At 49.2% G+C, this 18,733-nt stretch overlaps 9 protein-coding genes across 9 annotated transcripts; 5 read left to right on the forward strand and 4 right to left on the reverse strand.

The window, feature by feature from the left end:
* Positions 1-203: 203 nt before the first annotated feature.
* FPOAC1_004795 (uncharacterized protein) lies at positions 204-2,486 on the forward strand (the record flags this gene model as incomplete). Its single annotated transcript, XM_044849334.1, has 2 exons — positions 204-354; positions 406-2,486. 2 exons carry the CDS (start codon positions 204-206, stop codon positions 2,484-2,486), a joined length of 2,232 nt encoding a protein of 743 aa, XP_044708044.1.
* Positions 2,487-3,668: 1,182 nt separating this feature from the next.
* Positions 3,669-6,593, reverse strand: FPOAC1_004796 (uncharacterized protein; the record flags this gene model as incomplete). Its single annotated transcript, XM_044849335.1, has 3 exons — positions 3,669-3,805; positions 3,858-6,125; positions 6,170-6,593. The coding sequence occupies 3 exons, from the start codon at positions 6,591-6,593 to the stop codon at positions 3,669-3,671; spliced, it is 2,829 nt and encodes a 942-aa protein (XP_044708045.1).
* Positions 6,594-9,071: 2,478 nt separating this feature from the next.
* On the forward strand, positions 9,072-10,690 carry FPOAC1_004797 (uncharacterized protein; the record flags this gene model as incomplete). The annotated part of the gene is made up of 6 exons (XM_044849336.1): positions 9,072-9,127; positions 9,186-9,370; positions 9,422-9,541; positions 9,986-10,066; positions 10,279-10,375; positions 10,444-10,690. The coding sequence occupies 6 exons, from the start codon at positions 9,072-9,074 to the stop codon at positions 10,688-10,690; spliced, it is 786 nt and encodes a 261-aa protein (XP_044708046.1).
* Positions 10,691-10,735: 45 nt separating this feature from the next.
* Positions 10,736-10,990, forward strand: EGD1 (Nascent polypeptide-associated complex subunit beta; the record flags this gene model as incomplete). The annotated part of the gene is made up of 1 exon (XM_044849337.1): positions 10,736-10,990. One exon carries the CDS (start codon positions 10,736-10,738, stop codon positions 10,988-10,990), a length of 255 nt encoding a protein of 84 aa, XP_044708047.1.
* Positions 10,991-11,294: 304 nt separating this feature from the next.
* FPOAC1_004799 (uncharacterized protein) lies at positions 11,295-12,637 on the reverse strand (the record flags this gene model as incomplete). Its single annotated transcript, XM_044849338.1, has 3 exons — positions 11,295-12,112; positions 12,160-12,419; positions 12,474-12,637. 3 exons carry the CDS (start codon positions 12,635-12,637, stop codon positions 11,295-11,297), a joined length of 1,242 nt encoding a protein of 413 aa, XP_044708048.1.
* Positions 12,638-12,981: 344 nt separating this feature from the next.
* On the forward strand, positions 12,982-13,356 carry RPL24 (60S ribosomal protein L24; the record flags this gene model as incomplete). The annotated part of the gene is made up of 2 exons (XM_044849339.1): positions 12,982-13,032; positions 13,198-13,356. The coding sequence occupies 2 exons, from the start codon at positions 12,982-12,984 to the stop codon at positions 13,354-13,356; spliced, it is 210 nt and encodes a 69-aa protein (XP_044708049.1).
* A 62-nt stretch (positions 13,357-13,418) lies between these two features.
* FPOAC1_004801 (uncharacterized protein) lies at positions 13,419-13,829 on the reverse strand (the record flags this gene model as incomplete). Its single annotated transcript, XM_044849340.1, has 1 exon — positions 13,419-13,829. The coding sequence occupies one exon, from the start codon at positions 13,827-13,829 to the stop codon at positions 13,419-13,421; it is 411 nt and encodes a 136-aa protein (XP_044708050.1).
* A 308-nt stretch (positions 13,830-14,137) lies between these two features.
* FPOAC1_004802 (uncharacterized protein) lies at positions 14,138-14,744 on the reverse strand (the record flags this gene model as incomplete). The annotated part of the gene is made up of 3 exons (XM_044849341.1): positions 14,138-14,311; positions 14,364-14,566; positions 14,621-14,744. 3 exons carry the CDS (start codon positions 14,742-14,744, stop codon positions 14,138-14,140), a joined length of 501 nt encoding a protein of 166 aa, XP_044708051.1.
* A 2,155-nt stretch (positions 14,745-16,899) lies between these two features.
* On the forward strand, positions 16,900-17,412 carry FPOAC1_004803 (uncharacterized protein; the record flags this gene model as incomplete). The annotated part of the gene is made up of 1 exon (XM_044849342.1): positions 16,900-17,412. The coding sequence occupies one exon, from the start codon at positions 16,900-16,902 to the stop codon at positions 17,410-17,412; it is 513 nt and encodes a 170-aa protein (XP_044708052.1).
* Between the last annotated feature and the right edge of the window lie 1,321 nt (positions 17,413-18,733).

Consider the following 18,733-nt stretch of genomic DNA (forward strand, 5'->3'; position numbering starts at 1 on the left):
CTTCTAGTCTTCATCCAGCTTGGCAGACCTATAGACGAAATATGTTCAACTCCTGAAATCGACCACACCAAGTTTCCGTTTATCAAGGTCGTCTCACTCGGTCCACAGGCATTGCGCCTAGCCCGCTCTTTGCCCCAGAGAAAATTTACAATATCAGAAAATTCTTTGTGTCTTCAAATCATTGACTTGTAAAGACTTTCATCATGTCAGAAAACACCAATGTGCCCAGATGGCGGCGCTTTCTAGGCGCCAGCTCTGGCGCCGGCTCTACCGAAGCTTCCCCTCAGAATTCTTACGGGCCGTCGAAATGGAGCATGGGAGTTTTGAACGATAAAAAGACCATTGAGGTTCCAGGTAAGTACAAATTCTTATTCTGGTAAACATGGGAATGCTAACGCGCCGCAGGCTCTGTTCTTCTCCTTGCATCCCATCGCAACGAACCGCTTGGTTTGCGAAACGTTCATGCGAGAAACTCCCATTCTTCTATTCCTACCGGCTTTGTTGTCGATGAGCGGAGAGCGTCAGCCTCATCAGCAGCCGCGGCAGCCGCGGCAACATCAGTTGCGGCGGAAAGTCATCGGCCAGCAAGTTCAAGTCGCCCGGCTAGTGCAAATGAAGACAAGAAGAAGACAAGTGACGGTGCTATCATCCTGGAACCCCAGCCCGAGGACTCAGGGAATGACCCCTTGAATTGGCCATCCTGGAAACGAGATTCTGCTCTTTTGTCACTTGGCTTTTACTGCATGATTGGTGGTGGCACCACCCCTTTGATTGCTGCTGGCTTCACGGATGTTGCCGAAGAGTACAACGTCGACGTCGAGAGAGTAGCCCTAACCACTGGACTTTACATGATGGGCATGGGCCTTGGTTCAGTCGTGTTCTCACCAACTGCCATTCTTTATGGTAAGCGCCCAGTATACTTGGCCAGCGCCGTCATGTTCATTGGCACATCGCTTTGGTCTGCATGGTCTCCAAGCTTCAACTCTCTACTGGCCGCCAGAGTCTTTCAAGGCTTCGCCGTCGCTCCAGTCGAATGTCTCCCGTCAGCTACAATCGCTGAGATCTTTTTCCTTCACGAGCGAGCATATCGTATCGGCATCTACACCCTCCTTTTGCTTGGTGGCAAGAACTTGGTCCCTCTTGTTAGCGCAGTCATTATTGGCAGTCTCGGATGGCGCTGGACCTTCTGGATCTTAGCTATGATCATTGGGTTGGGTGCTGTACTGCTCTTCTTATTCGTTCCCGAGACATTTTGGGATCGAACACCTCACGCAAGACCCAAACATCCTGCGAAGAGGCCGAGCTTCCTCCGCCGACTCTCATCTCGTCATCAGCAGGTTCAACAACCCACAGAAGAAAAGGTACTGGAGCCTGAGCTTGGAGAACATTCAGTTGAAGTGCCTCCCGCCCAAGATGGACGACAATCGCCTGTTCCATCCCATCACTCCCACCACCACCGAGCCAGAAACCTCCATGTGGGCTTCGCCGGGCCTGACGCTACTGACAAAGAGACCTCAGCCTCCGGACTCGACTCTGGGTCGCCCAAGGCATTGGCGGATTCTTCTGATAAAGATTCGACCTCGCCTTCGGGTGCTGATACCGCAACTGGAAGCGGTTCCATCAACAACTCGTTCAAGCTGGGCCCGAGCCTCGAGAACGAAAAGTTGAACGCTTCGGACTTTGAGGGCCCACCGAAAGTCCAGGCATACACGCATAACCTTCGCCAACAACCCCCAAAGTCATTCACTCAAACTCTGAAGCCTTGGCATGGAAGACTCAACGGCGACAATTGGTTCAAGGTTATGGTACGCCCATTCGTACTCTTTGCCTATCCTGCTGTTCTGTGGTCATCTGCCGTGTATGCTTGCTCTGTCGGCTGGCTGATTGTCATCTCTGAGTCGATTGCCATGATTTACCGCGACCGAGAGTCTTATAACTTCACTGCTCTCCAGACGGGTCTGGTGTATATCTCGCCGTTCATCGGCGGCATCCTAGGAACAGGTGTTGCAGGCAAGGTCAGCGATATCATTGTCAAGATGATGTCTCGCCGTAATGGCGGACTTTACGAGCCCGAGTTCCGTCTTGTCATGGCCATCCCTATCCTGATTACTACATGTATTGGTCTTATGGGATTTGGGTGGTCGGCCGAGGAGAAAGACCATTGGATGGTCCCTACCTTCTTCTTTGGTGTTGTTTCGTTTGGATGTTCGCTTGGCTCGACAACAGCCATCACGTTCTGCGTCGACAGTTACCGTCAATACGCAGGAGAGGCTTTGGTGACTCTCAATTTCTCAAAGAATATCTTGCACGGCCTTGTCTTCAGTCTCTTTGTTACCCACTGGCTCCACGGAGATGGTCCCAAGATGGTCTATATCTGGATCGGTATAATCCAGCTGGCCTTGATGCTTTTCACGATTCCTATGTACATTTATGGCAAGAGGGCTCGCATGTGGACCGTCCGGGCCAACTTGATGGAGAAGTTCTGATTGTAGCACGTTATTATTGCCTTGTTTCGACGCATCATATGCATTCCGATAAAGGTGTTTTGCTTTCGCACTCATTGGTACGACACATAGGAGGAGTTTTGGATTTCTTTATTACTTGCATCCCACGGGGTAGCACGCAAGTGCTATAGTACGGCATGATTTGCATATTCGTATTTGATATAATGATAGCGCTCAGAATGACCACTGAAGTTTCATTCCTACATACATCTGTCCACGCGAGAGTGCAATGTGAGCGCCTACCGTAAACTATTCATTGGTACACCAAACTATCACCGCTAAATTTTTGAACATATCCATCGGTATCTTGTTTATGAAAATCGTTCATCGGAAATTTACTTTAAGCCATGTTTTCTCAGCTTACCCGTTCTACGGCAACGTGCCAACGCTGAAAGCCTGTGACATATCCGATCGATCCGAGATATCATCATATGCCTCACGGGACGACACACGACGCCTTGTTGCGTGCTGTCAAGTGACATCGCAACGGAATGACGTTATACAGATGTGTGCTCTAACGCGTGTAAAAAAATGCACCTCCATGATTTGGATCCGGCAAATAAACAACATCATACATGCTCCATCGTAGTCCTCATGTTTTTGTTGCAAGGTTGAATTGAGAATGCATGTATCTCTTTTCATCGGGTTTCATGATAAATACAACTTCCCTCCGATGAAGTCGAGTCGCTCGGTTCAAGGAGTATTTGTCTATCAGATGTTTGTTGCCCAAGTTTTGTCAACACGGTCTAATGCTAACGAAAACTACGTGACTAGGTCGCAGGAAGCCCGATTGACCCCTAGATACAAAAGATTTTGGTTTTCATTCCTATGAATAGACAGGCATTCTCAAAAATCACGAAAGGCTTGTGAATCAACAATTGTTAGTAAAAGTTTTGTCATATTGTGAAATCGCTCTGCTGTAATGGTATATATGCGCCATATGCAAGACCTGCCCAGGCCATTCAAAGTTACAAGACTCAACGCCCCTTTCTTTTCTCTTTTATATACAGGCCAGAGTTTGTTCTTCTTTCCCCATACTTACAAAACACGGTCCGTATCCTGACTGCCTCATAGTTCATACATCTTCTATAAACGATTGTGTCACGACAGTTGCGTAAAGGTCATCCGTAGTTTATCGTCAGAAGTCGAAGAGACGATGGTGGCTTACATGAGAATACAGTCGCCCTCCTGCTTCTGATCCATCTTGCTTCGAGAGATGCGCTCACGCTGGCGTGCGCCATTCTTGCCTGCGCCCCGTTTCAAATCCTCTAGTCGCTCGCGAGCTTTAGGGAAGTCTTGGGCTACAAACAATTGTTAGTTATATGTCTTTTTTGTCAATGCCACTGCACTCACCGGCTGCTCGCCAATACCAACGTTTTGCGTCCTCGAGGTTAGGCGCGGCACCAATGCCTACCTCTGTGAAGTATCCCATAGCATACTCCGCCTTGGCCAGACCTGCAATGGCAGCTTTTCGGGCCCATAGGTATGCTTCTGTGTCACTTTGTCCCAATACACCTTCACTGCCTGTTAAGTACCAGCCGCTTAGAGCGAGCTCTGCTTGGTGCTCCTCCTGTGTTGCCGCTTTCGAATACCACTGAATGGACTGCCGAGGGTCAATCGGGCAACCTAACAATCCATACTCAAAGGCACAGCCAAGTCGGTACTGAGAGAATTTGTACCCCAAATTGGCAGATTGAAGGAACAAACTATAGGCGTATGCCTCGTCTCGAATGATAACATCATTTGGTTGCGCTGACTCGTACAGTAACCCTAACTCGTGCAGAGCATGGGGATTATCCTTGTCGGCTCGTTCTGCTGCTCGCTTCAACCACCCTACGGCTTCTCTCGGGTTTCTGGGCTGACCAAGAAGCCCCTTTAACAATATCATTCCAACCTTATACATCGCCGGAGGGTCACCCAGAGTTGCAGCTCGCTTATACCACTGAATTGCCTTCATTGGATCCTTGCGCGTGCCACCACCATCTTCGTGACCGATTTCACAACATACCGCAGTTCGGTAAGCTGCTGCAGCATGTCCAAGTTTGGCGGCGGACTGGTACTGGGTGAAAGCCTCCTTGTAATCAGCCTCACCGAAGAGACCTCTTCCGAGGCAATCGGCTAGCAAAAACATAGCATCTGGGTTCTGGGCGTTTGCAAGCTTCTTGAGAATTTTGTGACAATCGATCAAGTAACGTTCACGGGCCCTAGAACGTTGCTTGGGGTCTGGCATCTTGGGTGCCAGCACATCGGCAGCTTCAACCAGCTTCTTGGCTAGTTTCAAGGCCGAGTCCTGATCGTTCGCGTTGCTTTTAATAAGCATTCGGAGATGCTCCAGTTCTTGAGTTGTGACGGGGCCCTCGTCTCTAATGGGTGGCTGCGAACTGTTGTTATGAGGCGGTGATTGATGTTGCTGCTGCTGATACTGGGGCTGTCGCTGTGTCTGGAGCTGGGGCTGCGGTCGAGGTGCTGGTGTAGAAGCCCCATAGTTCCGGATTGGTGCCGGCTTGCTACCCATGTGAACCATGGTGTCGTGCATCAAGCCCGGGCGGATGGGCGTAGGGTGTGTAGGGAGGCCGTCCATGGTCACTGGCTCTCTAGCATGAGCACCGTTCATTGCTGCTGGTGCGCTCGGTCCCCTGGGTGGGAGCTGGCTGGATTCTTGATCATAACCCACCTGGTACTTGCTCATAGGTGGCATGGGGGGAACCGCAGGGACGTCTGGTACATCCCCAGCCATTTCAAAGATGGCTGTTTGAGGTTGACGGAGCATTGGCTGAGATTTTGCGTGGTTAAGTACCGCGGTTTGATGGGCTACACGCTGAGTCTGTTCATTGGTAGGGCGCATCGACTGTTCGAAAGAATCGCGTTGTCCTGGGCCAGGTGCCGCATCGAAATCAGGAAGGCTAATTCGGTTCTGCTGAGGGTTCTGTTCGTAATCTGGGTTGCTATTGCGTTGTGGGTCGAGGTAGACGTCGTATACTTCTTCGTATGAAGCCCTTGGTGGGGTTTGATATGCGCTTTCGTCATTATAGCCGCCGTTATACGGAGCAGCCTGGCCTCCCTGGGGGGCGGCCGTATATGATCTCTGAGGGGGTGCCCTGTGACCGCCAGCAGTCGAAGGGCGTTGGGGTATCCCTCGACCGGCAGGGGTGCTGTATTGCATTGACTCCATCCGTTGAGGGGGTGGCATGTTCGACGTCTGCCTCATGTCGTCCACTGGCATGGTACGGCTTCGCGCCGGGGGTCCAAACCCACCCACGGGAGGTTCTTGTGAACTATGATACCCATTATCATAATCACCATAACCACCTTGAGACTCATAGCCTGCATTTTGTCTTGGGAGAGGCCCTTGGGGATATCCTCTGGGAGGAGGCCCGCGACCCCCATTTGCTGGATGTCGTCCGTACTCTCCTTGGCCGCGATGGGTGTCTGAACTTGCGCGTCCACTTGTTGCCATCATTTGCCTCTGATTCATGTCTATTTTCGACATTTGATCGACCAGTTGTTGTTCATAACCCCTGTCCGGTCTTTGTCTGTCTTGCGGCGGATACTGTTGTCCCAATTGGCCGTCTCGAGGACTCATGGGAGGAGTATTCATCTGATTTCGGCGGGCTTTTTTCTCTTTGGTGAGTCAAGTAGCAAGTTGTGATATGAAGGGGACTCACCTGCAGGATCTGAATTCGCAGCATACGGCCCTGGGCGCATACCATTCTGCGCAGGATGTCCATTTGACATGCCTAGACCTGGACCTCCTCGAGGAGGGGGATGGCGCTGTGGACCACGATGCGGATCAGCCGTTTGTGAACGAGGAATTGGCTCTCCATGCGGACCAGGCATTGGGCGTCCGCCTCGTCCATACAGGTCGTGGGGAGGTGGCCTTCTGCCGTAGCTCTGATCTTGATACTGCCCTCCATATCCCTGGTTAGGACCTCCGTCGTATTCATCATAGCCATGGCCTCTTTGATGCCGATCGTAGTTTGGTTGTGTTCCGTATTGCTGCGGCGTCGCACCAACATGTTGTCGCGGGGCAGGTCTGGGCGGCCCTTGTTGCTGTTGGCCACCGTAACCACCTTCGTACAGAGATGCCATGGTCACGGTTCGATGGCTAAAGAATAGAAGAGCTTAAGTTTTGCCTCGTCGGTTATGTCTATGGGCTATGAAGAAGGTAACAAGAGTCATAGGTCGGCTGGCGCAAAATCGGTTTCAACCACTGTCGCATGGCGTGCCGCAGCTACGGCAACTGGGTTCCCAGTAGGCGTGGGATCGGCAGTCCGGATCGTGGAACTACCTAGTGTAAAGAGTCGATGGCGATCTCACCACAAAAGGTGGTCAAAAGAATGTAAAAAGGCGGCAATGCTCTTGACTCTGCCAGCAGTTATTAGGTAAATGCGAGAAAAGCAACGATTGTTCGCTGTATCAGAAATGAAAGAGGATGATAGCGATAAGTGAATGCTATGAGAAATAAGGACAGCCGTAGTTGGGATCAATATGTCACTGATGGGCAGGTAGAAATGCCTTTCAAACGATGTAAATTAAAAGAGGATGGGGGAATCCCTTTATGTTTGGTCATCCGAAACGGCAAGGCTCGTGGATAAGTACCTTAGAGGTCAGGTTGCCTCCAACCTCCAACGTGACCTGCCCCCGGGTTTGTTGCCAGAAGTCAGGTCCATATTAGCTATGGACAGCACAGTTAGTAGTTAGAACCCGTCCAACTTCTTCAATGGGACCTAGAGCATGTGGAGCGAGGGCGCTAAATCTACAGTGGCTTTTCGGGTCGTTTATGCCCGTTTTCCATGGAGGTTACCTTGAGTGGATACTGTCCTGCATGCGGGTGGTACCTTACTTGACGTTTAACCCCTGTTAGCCAGGTCGGAAGAAGTTCTGAGACTGCGCGATGAAAGGCTCCGGGGGCATCGCATCATATGTTAATACCTACCCCCGGGGCCTTACTTATTTTATGTGTCAGGTGTACTGAAGTAGCGTTAGGCCTGTCGCAAGATAATTAAGCGACTCGGTATCAAGGACATGCCGATGAGAGGACGCATGGGTAAATCGTATCCTCATATACCTTCCCAAGTACAGATAGGTACATACTGTAGTAGGCACCTAGGTAGTATTTCGGTTTTCCACAATTATGAATGGGTTAAACGGGCTGTGAAAGTTTTCCGCATTCCAACAAGACGAGAGATTGGGCGCTTCGCCGCTGCTGGCGCATAACTAATTGTGGCTTACCAGCCCCTGACTGTTCAACGGCGACGTTGACCGGTTCTACCACGCCCTCTTACCATCGCCGCGCTGTACAGTAGGATTCGACGTGTCAATGCCTGGCTGAGACAAAGCTTTGTTGTGTATCACAATGCTGGTCATTATAACTCAGTGACCCAATGGTGTTATGAAAACTAATAATACCATCGACCATGCGAATAAGAATTGCTGAAGACCCCTTTGCCGAGAGGGCTGGCATCAAAGTCGAAACAAATCATTAAAACGAATGATCCTTTGAAAGCCGTGTCTGCATATTATTTTCTTGACTGACCCCTGGTAGCCCTAAGCACGGTTCGTCGCATATCATCATCTGTGGATCTGACCAAGGCACATGGTTTCCTGTCAACAAACGATTCATAGGTAGCGTCTCCGGAGAGTTGGAGGAGCCTTGTGGCGGCTAATTGGCGCTAGATACCTGCTGTAGGCTGCTAGGAGACATTTTCTCAGTACCTGTGCGTAGTTTTGTAGACAGAACCTGGTATCCATGTTCGCGCTTGCCACTCTGGATGTGTTGACGTCAGGAGAGATTTCCTCGTGCAGTCTTGGCTGAAGCTGTGAACTCTTAAGCTTGACGCTAGGTATGTAAAGGTTGAGGCAAGTATCTGAGCGGGTATGTATAACCGACGAAGCCGGAGATTTGTCCATCCGCTTTGGTTTCCTGCGACACGATTTGTCAAGTGAGCATCCAAGCTGAAATTGTCTACTAGCCAGTAAGAAGCTCCGAAACGTCTTATTCGGGAAGAGGGCTCTTCGCCACCCCCCCAGCGACTCGTTCGGTACGAGATTGTACTGTGTAGACACGCTGCGGAAAGCTGAGACATGGTATAAGCCGCGTAACAAAGGCCTGTCCAATCGATGCTACAATTCGTATCCCCATTCAAAGATTGTTGATGGAGGAATGAAGAACCTACATAAAACGGTCGACGATTCATAGGTCCGTTTGCACATTTGCAACCATTCCCATATTTCACAGAGGATACATCCGTTTTTGCAATACTATGCAAAGGACTACGGCCAAGATATCTATTGGTATCGTAACCTCAGATACTCTCAATTACAGATTAGTTACCTAGGTAGCTTGGCATGTATGTCAAGACTAGTCGGACCCGGGTGAAGGTTGGCTCCGTGACCGCTTTCCCAATCGAACCGCCCGCCAATGAGGGAATACTGCCAAATCAATGACGGATGCAGAATCGTGAAAATCATCATTGGAACAACCGGCGCCCAGTTCAATTCGACCGTCTTACGGACTACTCTATGCGAATTTAATCTTTGCGAAATTTATTATATCTTCCCATTGCAATGGCAACTAAGCAGCCGTCTTCAAGGTGGTGGTTTTGGACCAAGGTCATTATGGGGTACGGATTTTATGATCATAGCATACCCGCGAAATCACAGACTAACACATTGATGCAGTGGTGCTGCCGTCGCTGTTGGCGGACCAGCCTTCACCATGTGGTTGACGCCTACTGAGGAAGAACTTCGATCGAGATATAACCCCGAACTGCGCAAGAAGAGTCTGGAGAACCGCGAAGAGCGACAACAAGATTTCGATGACTTTGTGACCCGATTGAAGGAGTACTCAAAGTCTGACAAGCCGAGTACGTTTGCTTTGTTGCCTTGACTTCAATGACTAATCGGTTGGTACCTAGTCTGGGTCGTTGTGAAGGAGGAAGAGGAGCGAAAGCGAAAGAACGCCGCCGCCGCTGCAAAGGCGTCGAAAGTCGAGACCGAGACTCGACGAGAAGAGATGAGAAGAGAGGCTGGCCTGGGTACAAAATAAGTTCGTCAATGGCTGTATATATTGAACACCATCTTTACTTGTAAGAATATGAAGAATGATCAAGGACGACTCGTGTAAAACTGCTGGGTAACTTGGGAAGCCAGGGTTAGGAAATCACTTGGAGTTAGTAGATATATTGCCTGGTAATTCGTCGAATCAGAAAATGTTTTCATTCTTTTTCTTCGATTCAATCCTAATGTCTTACATCAAATCAAATATGAATGCAGACTCTGTTACAATGATTTTCAGGTGCATAAGAAAGTCGAATCTAGGGAATGCATGTTTACCTTTATTTAGTGTCAATTATACTCAAAGTTGGTTCTAGCATAATTTCACTGCTTTAATTCAGTTGTTTGCCGCTCAAGCAAAAGAACTGAAGCTCTGAGTTACCCCACGAGCTGATTGAGCCTGTAACGTCACGACCTGCCTTTAGCTCTTGATGGTTTTAAGCAAAGCACCCCTACCGAGCCTAAGGGCGGAGCGCCCAGAGCCCCTCCTCATCCTCGGCGAAATGGTAGTTCCACAGGCGAAAACTCTTGGCACGCACAAAATCTACTTTGACTTATCACCACTGATTCGAAGCCGACGGCGACAAACAGCTAATTAACCAAGCCTAACTACTGGTACGTTGCCCGATCCGCGCATGCACGAATTCACGATCAATTCTTCTCCGAATAATCGATTACACCGTTGGAATTCGACCCCGACTGACGAGTTTTGTTCCAGTTTCGATCGAGTCCCCCGATCCCCCGCAATCGAATTTCGCCCATCATGTCCGACGTCCAAGAACGCCTCAAGAAGCTCGGCCTCGGTGCCCGAACTGGTACGTGATTTTTGCGCAATTTTGAAATTATCTCTGAGGTGAGAGCAAAAAGCTGATCTATAATACAGGGTATGTTTGCGCATAAGGAGGCTTATACGCCGTCACAGCCGAACATCGCAGCTAACGGAACGACTTAGTGGAAAGGGTACCCCCCGACGAAAGGTCAAGCGCGCACCTGCCCGCTCCGGTGCCGACGACAAGAAGCTTCAGCTCGCCCTTAAGAAGCTGAACACCCAGCCCATCCAGGCCATTGAGGAGGTCAACATGTTCAAGCAGGACGGAAACGTCATCCACTTTGCTGCCCCCAAGGGTTAGTCATCTCACTTTGTTATTGTGCGCGGGGCTTTGGTGTATACTGACATGTCCCCTTCCACCCCGACAGTCCACGCCGCCGTCCCCTCCAACACCTTCGCCATCTACGGTAACGGTGAAGACAAGGAGCTCACTGAGCTTGTCCCCGGCATCCTTAACCAGCTCGGCCCCGACTCCCTTGCTTCTCTCCGCAAGCTCGCTGAGAGCTACCAGAACCTCCAGAAGGAGAAGGGTGAGGACGACGACGAGATCCCCGACCTTGTCGAGGGTGAGAACTTCGAGGGCGAGCCCAAGGTCGAGTAAATTTCCTCCACAAAAACTCGAGGGCGACGGGGCAGTGAGATCGTAGGCATGTCCGGCCAAGAGGCTGGCTAGTTTCTCCTGCGAGGCGGGTTTTATGTTTTCCCCCTTATGGGTGGATAGTCGTAACAATCACTCCCCGGCTCTCTGTTTCGAGTAGCTGAGGAGTAGGTACGGGTATGCAAAAGGTCACAGCTTGGGAACGGTCGCGGTGGGATGGCGATTTATGCTGGCTGAGATTTATTGATCTGTACAAACAAACAAAAAATACGACTTACATCGGGAGAAATACCAATCTCTAATGATGTCAATGATTGCTACGCTTTTCTAGTTGAAAATCTGATCCTCCGTCGTTCCTGATCCACCCTACAAGTGCTGTCTTGCGCACCTCTTCCTTGACCCTTTTTCTATGAGCTGTTAGCTGGCCTTGCTTGACATCCCGATAAGTACCAGACTTGAGATATAGTGCTGTGACAGAGCACCCGGTACCGAGTCTATCGGCAAGGTCCCTGGCTGCCTCCCACATGCGTAGTCTCGACATGCAACTTGCTGCATTTGTGTTGAAAGCTTTGCGGCCTTGGATAACTCCCCCGATTATGTTCTCTTCAAACCCTGAAGATGACCATGTTGCTGCAAGATTGCTTGCCGATATCCTGTCAGCCCGAGCTTTCACGGCTATTCTTGAGAATTCAAACTCCAGACCAGTTGTCAGAATTGAGAATTGCTTGAAAGAATATCCTCCCAACCACATCTTGCCAGCCAAAGGTTTCAATCTACCTTCTTCTGAGAAAGCTCGCCTACAAGCGACTTCAGAATGTTGGGATTCTGGCAATACGATGCTATGAATATATACGTTGGTTGTGTCAATAAAAAGCGACGATAGAGCTGAAAGGAGTGAAGTGCACTGCTTGAGTGCTAGTTTGTCGGAGCAGGACTTGGAGAGCGTTGGCGGTGCATCTCCTCGAGCAGGCTTTCGCCTAACAATACCGGTTCGAGAGAAGCAAGCTCGCCCTAACAGAGAGGTGTCGGCATTTGGATCAGGAGCCCTGGTTGTGGGTATTGGGGCTTCCCATGCTGAAGCGTCTTCTTGGGCGGCCATTGTCAGCTCCATGCTGGCATCGCCACCTATTTGAGTCAGAGATAAAATTGAAGGCGATTTGGGAAAGTCATACATGGCGCTTCTGAGCAGTACATATGGAGTCTTACATTGTCTTTCATCTGGAAAGCCTGTGGACACATTCCATTGCCGCCGGATATATGTTTTTTTCTTTCCAAAATGCTCAATTTGTCTTCATTTTCCAGGAGACTTTGACATTCGTCAAGCAGAAAGCGATTAAAAGTCCTGATGGCCAGGATCTCGGCATGCCAGTCATGGATGCCAACACCGTTCGACTGTGCTATTTTCGACACCGGAAGGCATTTCATGCCAGTTCTACGTAATCAAATTTAGAATGAAAGCAAACCATGAGAGCCTGGAATATCTTACGCCAGAGCAAGACAGGTCAAAACACCGTCCTGTTCAGCAACGATGCCACTCAGAGGAACCCATTCATGTAAACCATTATCGCGAACAGCAGGTTTCCGTTTTGCAGGTAAATTGTGGAATTGCTGCAATACTGCTCGCGCAATCAGATCAGCCTGTGAAGTCATCTAAGCATCCATGTCCAGATTATTCAAGGCCCGATTTGGTCCAAGGCCTGAATAAATGTATTAGCAAAACGAGTGGTTAGGTTGTGACAACCGATGGTATAAGTGAAGCTGAGCCTCCTCTTCCAGGATGTTGCACCGACGATTCTCCGGTTAGGTGGAGTGCCCTGAAGCCGCCAATCATCTAGCGATTCGCCTGCCCTAGGTCGCTTAGTCATTTAGCACACAATCCGAGCGAAATTGACTGCCCGTAGACAATCGACCCCCCTCAACTTCCATTTGCCATCGCCAAATCCACGGTCAACTACACAACACCTTGTCGCCTTTAACGCACAACCAGCGACAAGATGCGAACCTACGAGGACACCTTCTCCGGCGCGAGAATCTACCCTGGCAAGGTACGCTCCTTCTGCCATTTACCCCGTTGATGCGATCCGGTCGATTATCGAAATGCGAAGTTCCAAGTCGCTGGAGATGGATGATGACGATGATGGATCGCATGGACGAGGCACACTTGGTGCTGAACATGATATGGACAAAGGCTAACGGATATCGCTTCACAGGGTAAGCTCTACGTCCGTGGCGACAGCAAGATCTTCCGATTCCAGAACGGAAAGTCGGAGTCTCTCTTCCTCCAAAGGAAGAACCCCCGCCGTATCGCATGGACCGTCCTCTACCGCCGACAGCACCGCAAGGGTATCTCTGAGGTATGCAACGATTGAAAGCCCGCAGCACTCCACGCGAAACTGGTCCTGCCTTTGCTACATGACAGAACTGACATATTCTACAGGAGGTTGCCAAGAAGCGAACCCGCCGCACTGTCAAGGCTCAGCGTGGTATCGTCGGTGCTTCTCTCGACGTGATCAAGGAGAAGCGCAACATCCGACCCGAGGCCCGCTCCGCTGCCCGCGCCCAGGCCATCAAGGAGAGCAAGGAGAAGAAGCAGGCTGAGGCTGCTACCAAGAAGTCCGAGAAGGCTAAGCTCGCTGCCCAGGCCTCCAAGGGCCAGGCTGTCCGACAGGTCAGCAAGCAGGGTGCCAAGGGCTCTGCTCCCAAGGTCCAGGCCAAGACCCGTTAAATTAGGAATGGAACTTGAGTGAGGATGAAAATGGGAGAGTGGAGTCCGTGGTTCTTGTGTCTTTGTCCGGCCGGTTCTTCTACAATCTCGGGTGCATGGAATGCCAATAGGGTGCATTGATAGTTGAGCAATGCAAAATGGTCAAACAAACAAACAGACAACGCATCTGATTCTTGTCGTGATGAACAAGGGATGTGCAGTTGTGCGGTGGCTGGGTAAATACCTCGCGGCGTTATTCAGGAAACTAGCAACTTAGCTTGTTAGATAACGACACAATGCCTTACGATACAAGACCAGACGTCACAGGAATCGCTCCAATCAGATTGTGTTCAATGGTATTCATGTAGTTTGTCTCTATTCTATTGCTGTTTCTCATACGTTCGTCTATATTCTGTCTTCAGAATCTCTCGTGCATGTAAACTGAATTACAAGTGAGCGAGGACGCCAAGGGCACCGGACTTCTCGATGCTACCGGGCTCATCATTGGAGGCGTAAACGATCTTGCCGTGGTCGACAATCACGGCGAAACGACCAGTTCGCTCGCCCAGGTTCCAGCCGATGCTGGTGGAGAACTTGGCATTGTGGTCGGACATGAAGAGCTGGCCATGTTAGCATTGTATCTTGGTAATGGAGATGTTCCGAAAGACTTACAATCTTGTCATCGGTGATACCGTTGGCCTTGGCCCAACCGTGCATGACAAATGCGTCGTTGACAGCAATGACGATGACCTGGTCAACGCCCTTGGCCTTAATCTTGTCAATGTTCTCGACGTAGGAAGGAACGTGCGAGCCACTGCAAGTAGGAGTGAAAGCACCAGGGACGGAGACAACGACGACCTTCTTGTCCTTGAACTCTACAGTATGATGTCAGTATGGAACTCAAGTAAGATATGAAGGACATCGCTTACCGTGACTGGCGTTGTAGTTAGTAGGAGCGCCGCAGGTAGAGAATTCAGCGATCTCAGGAGTGGGCTTGATGTAGCTGAAGAAGACACCTTCGGGGAAGTCGGTGCCGACCTTGAGTTCAGACATTTTGACTGTGTTGGGGAGGGTGGTGATGTTGGTATTGGGTTTCTTTTCTGGAAAGGGCCAGAGTTTGATTTGTATCAAGATGCGAGAGGAGATATGTGGAAATATATAGAATATTAGGTTGGTAGCAGCTTCTCGTTCTAGGTAGTCCCCCGTGTCTAAACTACCAGGTAGGTATGCCGCTCTTTCCTCAAGGCACTCTAGAACCTAGTAGGTAGCAGAAAAAAATGACATTTTAGGTCTTGGGGTATAAAAATAACTAGTCTAAGAACTGTGGTCTAAGAGCATAAAGTGTTCTACTAATTTCGTCTCTTATACTTCTAGCGGCCAATTTTTCTGATACCCTGAGGGAAAGCCAACGTGGGATTCTCCGCCCCGCTACCTGGCCTCCATTCTCTCTCTACCTTTTCGGAGAGCCATCGGAGAATCAGGTTCGGCACTGGCTGGCGCAATGAGGGTCACTCATGAGGTCAGTAAAGGGCTGTGGGGATGTTCGGAAGGCAGTCGACGCGGCCTTGGCGGAACCGCCATCTATGTACCGCTCAAGGCGCACTTGTCTAACGTAGTGTTTACCTAGGTAGACGCGGAGCACCTTGATAGGAACAGGTCACTACAGGGCCCTTTTCTTACAAGGGTCCTGTTTGGAATCATTTCTGATGCTGCATGCTCCGCAATGATTCAAGTCGGCATGTCTTTTCTAACAATATCAAACCCGTCACGATACTGTTGGATGAGGCTCGGCTTCAGGTTCGGTATGCGAGTTGCATTCGGCTGAGTATTTGTCATCCGACCATAATCTGATTACGTAGATACCTCTAGACTAGATTATCATTGCCAGCAGTATCGCCGACTGGTTCCAAAATGGAGGGCAGGTAGCTATTAGGCCTTAGGGCATCAGAATCGGCTGCTAGAAGCATAAGGGACGAAATCAGTATGTCAGCTTATGCTACTTAGATCAGACCTATTAGGCTGTTTATTTTTGTATCCTAAGACTTAGGAGGCCAACATTTTTGCTACCCAATCGATAGGACATGTTGTTTGGTTCCGAATGATCAAGTCATAGTAGATAAACCGTATAATTTATCGATACTACTATTCCACTGAGGTTGCTTCCTCTGCTTCAAGGCCAGTAACAATGACTCATGTTCTAGTCTGTCATTCAAGTTCATTCTCGAGTCGGAGGCTCGGGCCTTGCAGCATGGGGGCAACAATGGTATCGGCTGGTTATTTCATAGTACAACAATGAGTATAATTTTGGTTGCCGATCGTTTTGTGGATTGGCTTTGCAGAATGTTTTGAATAGATAGCTGGCTGGTGATATTTCGACGATCTCCTAATTATCCGATTACCCTGGATCACACATGTTTCTTTTCTATTTGTATATTTACCACAGCGGTGCAAGCCTTTGAATTGGGGATAAGTTCTAAGTTCTTTGTCGAGTTTGACCGATGTGGAAGTTTTTTTTTTGCCAACGTGCATGACAAGTGTTAGCGGTAATCACGACGTCCCGTCCCTTTGCTACCCCCATAGTAACACGATAATCGCAGTGAAACTATGTTCAACCACCACATGTCTAGGATGATTGGTGGTTTTTCTCACCTTGCGCGATGTCCGTACAATTTCCCGAACATTTCTCTCAATACGAAGAGTGGATAGCTTCACTTGATGTTGTTTGTGACAATGCCACTCGCCTGCTAATCATGAGTGATAATGATTCACATACCTATTTGCCTGTTTTAAAAAATAAAGATTCCTGTAGGATATACGGACCGAACCGTTCCGAAGCGGGGGAAGGCCTTTTGTGCATGAGTTGACCCAGCCAACGTTTATTTATTCAACAAAACACATGATATAATGCCAGAAACAAGTTCTGAACAACCAGTTGCCGGCTCAGGTATACCCCCATATACGGCTTATCCTCCAGTACTAATTGGCATGCCAGAGACGTGGACTGTAGAGAATGTTTTGAGCGGCAACAATCTGGTTCAATCATCAAACTCGCCCATCTCATTTTTCCACCTTCTGGGTGGTCTAAAGACAACGAAGCGTGAGGGATGGAAGAGACATGGAATTGAGTGAGTTGCCTCGCCCGCGAGCGAGACGTGATAGAGGCTTATGGGATGCTAGCCCCGAGTCAGTTGCCGACCACTCTTATCGAATGGGCATGATAGCTATGTTCGCCCCCCAAGGTCTCAACCAGATTAAGTGCATGAAAATGTGCCTTGTTCACGACATCGCCGAATCTGTTGTGGGTGATATCACCCCGTTTAGTGGAGTGTCTAGAGAAGAGAAGGGCAGAAGAGAGTCTGCAACTATCGAGTACATAGCCAACCGTTGGTCTGGACCGTATACTGCCGAGATAAAGGAGCTTTGGCACGAGTTTGAGGCTGCAGAGACCCCAGAAGCTCAGTTTGCCCAAGACATCGACAAGATTGAGCTTCTGCTGCAGGCAGTGGAGTATGAAAGGAACACCGAGAACAAAAAAGACCTGGGCGAGTTCATGGGAGTAGCGCGCAAACTGCGATCTGAAGCTGGCAAGGCATGGGCGGATGAGATCCTGGCTGACAGGGAGAAATTTTGGGAGGGAACGCAGCATTTGAGGGGAGAACATGCTGAGAAGGGAGGTCTCACAGAGGAGATGACAAAGGCACACGATGCATACTATGGATGATTATTGGTAACGTGTCACATATATCCAAACCTTTACCCAAATTACTCAATTTTGGTGATATCTGAGCCGAGGTTCTAAACTCATCTTGGATTGTGAGAGCAACGCAAACACAATGTCTAGTACCCAAGGCTGACACGAAACAGGATGGGGTTGGGATTTTCGATACTAATGTACCTATCGAGAGGATCAATCTTGCCGGAACAAGAGACTTCGACAACATGATTCCACCCCCCTTTCCTCTTCAACATTAATTTACTCTTGTCTTCAAACTATCCACCATGGATGCATTGAATTACAGTACCGCCAAGCTTTATGTTATGCGTTATAACTCGCACAAAAGCAATATTGAAACTTTCTCTATTATCCTACCTCACCAGCTCACACGATACGTGGTTGAGTGTTTTCTTTTCTGGGTTTCTACTTAGCAGGCGTGTTTGCTTTTGAGCATGACTACTAACCTACCTTAGTAATTATACTATGTAGGAGAAGAGACACATAGGTGTATGTATGGCTGGTATCTGAGCTTGAGCCAAAGTAACCCGGTAACCTCTTTTTCACCGGCTTTCTTATATTAGCACGTCACTATGACAAAAACCTCTAGGTGCTGATCAGAAAAATGCAATTCACTGGCGCATATTCATATTGCTTCTAAAATCAACCAAGAAGTTTCGAGATTCTTCAAATTCAGCAATCGCAACTCAATGCTTCAATCTGTCTTTGACTCCGAAAAAGCAATTACAGTAACACGGCGACTCCGTAGTTACAGCACTACTGAGTAGCTGCATTCCGAACGAGACATTGCGTTTGCACAGCAAGAATTACTAATTGTAAGAGGGTCTCGGGACGAAAACGCTCATTTGGTTTGGCGCCTTTTTGCTAAAGCTGATCTCCCAGATTGCCGAAGCATTGGCAACAAGGAACAAGGCCCTCCCTTGCTCGAGTCTGAATCTCTACTCCACTCACATCTCACATCTCGCATCTCATCGCATCGATTAACACCAGCAGTGAACAACGGAATTAACTTGTCAAACACACACAAGGCCCATTCCATTGGTTGCTCTTTACCTATAACCAAAATAGAAGTTCAAAGGTGATGGTTTTCAGCCTATTGAAACTAGTCTACGAGAGTGTCTAGACTGGAGCAACATTCACGCGCTCGAGTCTTTATCACCATAACACTTCATTCCCAGACGCGAATTTCCATCGACCGTTTATACGGGCTGCCCGACAATTGGGATGCGGTGCCAGCCGCAAGCAATAAACTTCAGCTCACACATTCCTATCGGTAGATCACAGGAACGACAAGGGCCCCTGCCGCCAC

The sequence above is a fragment of the Fusarium poae genome, chromosome 2, assembly GCF_019609905.1.
Source record: "Fusarium poae strain DAOMC 252244 chromosome 2, whole genome shotgun sequence".
Classification (NCBI taxonomy): Eukaryota; Fungi; Ascomycota; class Sordariomycetes; order Hypocreales; family Nectriaceae; genus Fusarium; species Fusarium poae.